Below are 6,470 nucleotides of genomic sequence, written 5' to 3'. Positions count from 1 at the left end.
TATCTATAGTAACACATGTACGTTACCGACTAGGAAAATTTGTATATTTCAACAAAAATTGGGAGAGGGATGTGAGAGACTATGCCAACTGATAGAGATCAGCAAACAAAACCCAGATGGGGTGAGGTTGGCCCTTTTGCTAATAACCCACGAGCATGCATGCGAGGCATTCATCCTGTATTCTAATTCCAAGGCCAATGACATACAAAAAATATATACATACATATATATATTTTATTAAGGCAAAGGGATATCAGATTTACATATATACACATAATGTAGTCCCTAATGTCTTACGAAATATACACATAGCTAGCAAGTGCACAATCAAAGGCCTAATCAATCTTAAATTAATTCCTTGTTAGTCCTAAGCTTAACCTAACCTACCTACATACCAAGCAAGTACAGTCAAACTTGTTAACCAACAAGCTTGGTATCAAATATCCAACGGCGCCGTTTAATGGAATGAGATTTCAAGCAACATTGTACCCATGGTGGATTTCTAGCACCACCCTCAATTTCCTCCTGTCCATCATCATCACTATTAGGTACTCCAAGCAACTCATTTAGCTTCCTTTTCAGTCCACCAGTGGATAATCCATTGAAAAATTTCTCCTTAAGCAATGCAGATTAAATAGAATTAACCAAATATACAGGACGCACGAGGAATGCCATGATATATACAAAGTTGCAATCATGATCCTAGTCTGCAACATTGAATTCAAGAGTTCCTGTAAAATGATTGAGAAATGGTTGAATGTATGTCCTTACCCCATCTTCAGCATAAGAATAAGCATGGATTCGGGCAGTTGGATCCTCTAGGGTGAACTTAACCCTATAAACTCCATCAGGAGAGCGGAAATCCTCTACTCGCCATGGAATTACAGCAACGAATCGTATTACACACCTGAATTTCTTTCTTACCTGGAAGGTTATCCAAACAACAAATAAACACTACTCCAGTTAAAACATTACTCTCTAATTCTAAAATGCTGTGGCCATAGCCTTCAAGCTAAATATGACCATTCCCCATCCCCTTTACTCTCAATGGAAACACCTTGAACATGGTAAAACCTTCAAGCTTGGTCCTCTCTACCAAAAGTAGTCACTAGCCTATCCAAGACATCAAGATAAAAGAAGAGAAAAGCACCCAAACAAGACTATTGCAATCAAAAAAGAGAAGAAAACCATCTTTTTCATCACAAGAAAACAGAAAATAACCAATGCTCAAACTACTTAGACCATCCTGCCAGCCAATGCCAATTGGAACCACTCGGCAATTAAGCAGCCAACCTTGAAACAAAAAAGAATGTACACTACAAAGCCCAAACCGAGTTCAAAACAAGCTCAACCGGAGCTCACCTAACCTTGACAGACCAATTATGTAGGGGATTGATTGTGAGGAAAAAAAAAGGGATTGCAGATGATTCAAAAGGTTTCAAAAGTGCTCGGGTATTTTGTGAAGTAATGGATCAAGAGAAAGAGGTGGCTGGGACAGCAAGGGAAAGAGGGGACAGGGACCATCAATGTATAATACCTTTTGATCAAAAGAAAAATGCAGGAGTTTATAATACCTTTTGACAAGTGAGAACATCCATCAATGTAGCAAATGGCGCATTGCAGTTAACCTCTGGTCAAGGGCATATAAAAAGATCACAAGTACAGCATCTCTAATCGATTTCAATATGTTTCAGGAAAAATGTGACAACTGCTTGTAGGAGATTGAATCAAATATATTAATAAATAGGAAATTAAAGCAAATTATAGTCACATGTGACCTGTGATTTTTGACGGCCACGGAAAGCTCCAGGATGGCATCCGATCTAGATTACCTGATGACCGGCAGTCATAATTGCTGACATGTATGGATAATGTAAGAAAGTCAGTTATCGAAAAGTTCCAAAAAGAATATCAATCAAAAGGGAATAAACAATCTATTTGTTTAATCCATTGACAAAAAGATCACCTCTGGCGCTCAAGAATGAGAATATCAACATTTGGTATATCTTGGATCTTCGAATATGATGTGAACACACCATACCATAATCCTTCATGCACTTTGCATTCCACACAAAAAAGTTTGAACCATTGACGAACTTTCAGCAACTGAAGGATATATGGCATGCACTCAACATCAAAGATCAGCCTTAATATAGTTCCAACGGTAGGAAATGTATGTAGCACATCTCCTGATGAAGGCAACGGTTTGAAATGTAGAGGGAGTGGATTATGCTCTTCATCTTCTGGCCTTGGGAGCATAGTCATTAAATGAATAAATCTGTTAGATTACAATAAAGAAAGAAAGAACTAGACATAGGCGCATAGCAAGCATCAGTATTGTGCTTGTAAAACTAAAAGCTGTCCAATTAGGCATAAGTCATAAATGAAGTCAACTTTGATCATAACAGGGTAAAAACTGTTGATAGACCTGCTCTAAATTTTAAGAAGATACTGTTCCCCAAAACTGTTGATAGATCTTTTGGGGGTGATGAATAGTCCTTTTTTTTACATCAAAGAAGTAACAAAGTTAACAACAATAGTACCAGAAATAGCCAGCTCATACAGACCAAATAACTCACTGATTATGTATAAATGTAAATGACTATTAAAAGTTTTAAGTACTTGGATAAACGTTGGAAAAAAATTGGTTGCAAGGATACCAAAACAATGGTAGCTCATTGAGGTGGTCTAAATTCCTGCTATAGAAACTTCTCTATATGAGAAGTTAAATGCATGCCAGTGCAGCCCTTGAAGAAAATTAGAACTTATTTTGCTATGTACATTTAGAAATTTAGAAAGTTTCACCTATACTTTAAAGTTGAAGGTTTAAATAAACAGAGGAGAAACTAAAAGATATCAACTCACTTTTTATAAATACTTATAGGTGGCGCATCAGTTCCGTCCCAAATAAAGGCCATCCACTTATCATCAGTAGTTTTGCATATATGTAGTACCTTAGTAGGACCAAACATTAAATAAGAAGATGGATCAGAACACCTCAAAATAATCTAAAAGCAGTATTAACATCTGAATAAATTGGATATATTTGAAAAATACCAAGACTAAAAAAAAAAAAAAAAAAGTAGTACAGGATAACCAAAGATGTGGTTTAATACCTTGCATACTAAATTTACCAGACCCACTTCGTTGATCTCCTTCAATAACGAGAAGTTCGGCTCTACGAAAAAGAAAAGGAACGGTGAGTTTTTTGCTTTTGTTGATGATAATGACCAGATATTTGGCATCATAATTAGATGACAGAATCACACAAAAAGAGGCAGTGCGCATGCATGGCTTTTAATCTATATACACATGGAAATGAAATCCCCACGCATTGTTTTAGCATAATACAAAAGTGATTGATGGCAAACTCTTAAATAGAAAAAAACCCTTAAACCAAAGACCAACCAAAAAAAGTTAGATAAGCATTGAATCCAGAAACAAAAAATAACAATATGAAGTTTTTGAATTTTTTAACAGAAGCATGAGAATGGAGTAGGAATGCAAACAGCTTCGGAAAACTATATTACTCCAACTATACAAATTTGACATTTGTTAGAGCATTCAAACTTAGATTGATGTTAATTGAGAGATTATAACTATCAATACTTAAGAACAAATAACCTGCCAGTTAAAGGTGAAATATAGATATCAATAGAAAACAAGAAGCATACTGTCAATGACATGTGAACTCGCTAACCATTTTCTCAGACCTGCTATTATCATTGCATCATGTTTTCTCGCTTCATATCTCAAAAGAACTTGATAAGGTTGGAAATTTTCAACATCTTTCCCGTCATATAAAGCAAATGAAGAGAACCTTTTGTTGAATATAGCATATACATCTCCTTCATAGATTCTCATCTGCATAAGATAATTACATTTTTCAAACTAAACTTATATAAAATAAAACACCATCTAAAATGAAAAATATGAAACTTGAAGGCAATAAATTATTCACCTGACTGACCACTGTTCATACAACAAGAAATACTTCATAAAATGCTAGACATTAAGTTTCAATCAAACCCAAAGCTAATACCTTAAACTTTTAGGATACTTGGCTGACATGCAACCAAAGCCTCTTAACTACTAGCCATGAGACTCAAATCCTTCCTGCCACTATGTAGTTATAAATACAAGTGCAATAATAAGCAAGTGCAGTTGACATCAAGTTGAGTCATTTTATATTAAGGTCACATATAACCTCTTTATACTAATTTCAATCACCAAATTCTATTTAATGGATAATGGATACAGTTATAAGGTTAATATTAACCAAGGATTAGTTCCTTATACTAAATTCAGATAATTTCTTCCTAATCCCCTTCACTTGTTTAACTGAGAAGAGCTTCAACAAAGAATAGCAGCTTTTCAAGAAAAATAATAAATAAAATTGAAATAAGAACTGATCAAACACAAGCAATATTAACTTGAAAAAAAACTTCGAAAACAGAAGGAAAACAGGAAAACACATAGAATTTCAGAGTATACCACGACACGTGAAAGGTAAATAATATCACCAACAGCCGCAACAAAAGGAAGATGGTCTATTTCTTGAGCAAATACATGAACAGGAATCTCGGGGTGTGACTCATCAATTATTTTTAGCTTACATACATAATCTGCAAAGAAACCATAAATTCTGGTTGAGCAAAATAAAGTTTACAACAACCAGGAAAAAAAATACCATCAAGAACATTAATAGAAAAAGAAAAGATTTTTTTCCCCCAAAAAAGAATCATCTTTCACATTTCCATTTCAAATAAGTATCATAAATAAGCGGTAGCAGCCGTAAGTCCGGCTTTTGTATTAACACAACCAGTGATAGTAATAATCACAGTTAAAACGGGTAAAGAAGTTGTACGTACCGGTGCCTCTGGTTGTTTGGGGCAAACTGATGCTAAGAATGACGGCGATCAAATCAACTTTGTCGTTAATGCAAGCTACGGCATCTTTTATGCAAAGAAACCTGCGATAAACAATCTCTCTTTCGCTCTCTGAAACTGCGAGTGGGGGGGTTGTAGTTGGAGGGGACTTAAGATTATACGGTGAGCAGTGGCGTCCTTCACTTCACTCCCTTTTCTTAACGATCTGGTTTTGGGTTTTTGCATTTCTCTTTACTTCATTTTGTTTACTGTTAGAGGTGTTAGTGGCCGGGTCGTGTCGGCTGGCTGATGTTGGGATTATTAATATATTTCATGTTTGCATAAGATTGCTTTAGGATGACCATAAAATTTTGCAAACTCTGTCTATATTTGTTAATGGTAACTTAAGTTCATTTAATATTTACTGATTTTATATTTCTTATTTATTATAATTTTATATTTAATTATCTTATTATTTTTTAATATTTGCTTTATAGAGTAATATTATATAATGAAATATATTCAATACACTCCCAATAGAATTTTTAAATTTCATGAATAGGATTGACAACACATGTTAATTTTTAAGCTTACTTGTAAAATAAAAATAATACATTATTATTATACCAAATATTCATTTTTTTACATACTAGTAAAATTCCTAAATAGCAATAAGGACGTTGCATTCAAATCTTCATGCAGCAACTCTAGAGCTTAATCTGGGGGTTCTTCAAATCTATGTAAACTATTAAAATTATGACTAGTTACTTTAGCCATATGCTCGGTAACTTTATTGTGGTCTTTAGGAATATATCGAATTTGTATACTTCAATTGCGTTTTAAGAGCTGATTAATCAGTCACAACTCTGTCATCTTATTAACAGCAACCTCTCCAACCAAAATCACTTCAACTACCATCGCATTATCACATTCTAGTTCCAAATGTCTATAGCCAACTTCCCATGCAATTTGGAGTCCTTTTAAAATAGCTCTAGCTTCAACTTTAAAAATTCTCTCCTTCCCAATTTTCATTGTGAAGCAATGTAACCGGTTTGCAGACAAGTCTCTGAAAACTCCTCCTATTGACGCGTCATTAGTGTTATTCGAAATAGCACTATCTATATTTAATTTGACCAAACCCTGCTTCGAAGGAATCCAATTATTAAAAGTAACTCTAGTATGTCTAAGAAAATCACCTGTACTTGATTTCTCCATGCTCATAGTCCATGTTAATGTTGTAGAAATTATTGATTCGATACTACTATGGTTGTTTTTGAAAATAAAATTATTACAAGGTTTCCATAATAGTCAACATATAATGGAAAACAAAGTCGGCCAGTTCACCGCTTTGCACCCAAAGCCTCTTTGATTAGTCAAGTTTAACACTAACCACTCATTAAGATCATATGAGAAAAAAATACTTCTAGTATTGGAAGAAACCACAACATTCCAAACTGCTCTTGAGAAAGAACAATCTTGAATTGTATGAGTACTTGTCTCAATAACTTGACCACATCGGAGACAATGGCTCTCATTTGACATGTGCCTTCGAGATATCTCACCATTGGTCAAAATACGATCTCTCCACAATAGCCACAAGAA

General features: G+C 34.5%; 1 protein-coding gene across 1 annotated transcript; it reads right to left on the bottom strand.

Annotated features, from left to right (window-relative positions):
- Nucleotides 1-232: 232 nt before the first annotated feature.
- LOC108467913 (protection of telomeres protein 1a-like) lies at nt 233-6,083 on the bottom strand. The gene is made up of 11 exons (XM_017768743.2): nt 5,731-6,083; nt 4,872-5,071; nt 4,495-4,625; nt 3,714-3,864; nt 3,117-3,178; nt 2,866-2,954; nt 1,967-2,248; nt 1,779-1,855; nt 1,575-1,630; nt 772-924; nt 233-615 (listed from the first exon to the last, which is right to left on the bottom strand). Exons 1-11 carry the CDS (start codon nt 6,081-6,083, stop codon nt 418-420), a joined length of 1,752 nt encoding a protein of 583 aa, XP_017624232.2. The 3' UTR covers nt 233-417.
- Between the last annotated feature and the right edge of the window lie 387 nt (nt 6,084-6,470).

The sequence above is a fragment of the Gossypium arboreum genome, chromosome 7 (genome assembly GCF_025698485.1).
Source record: "Gossypium arboreum isolate Shixiya-1 chromosome 7, ASM2569848v2, whole genome shotgun sequence".
Lineage (NCBI taxonomy): Eukaryota > Viridiplantae > Streptophyta > Magnoliopsida > Malvales > Malvaceae > Gossypium > Gossypium arboreum.
This window is presented reverse-complemented; position numbering and strand designations above follow the sequence as displayed.

Coding starts and splice junctions, on each gene's coding strand:
- LOC108467913 (XM_017768743.2), bottom strand. CDS start 6,083: ATGGAGAAATCAAGTACAGGTGATTTTCTTAGACATACTAGAGTTACT. Junction 5,072..5,730: donor GTTAATAAGATGACAGAGTT/GTGACTGATTAA, acceptor AAGGGAGTGAAG/TGAAGGACGCCACTGCTCAC. Junction 1,631..1,778: donor GTGGCCGTCAAAAATCACAG/GTCACATGTGAC, acceptor GCCCTTGACCAG/AGGTTAACTGCAATGCGCCA.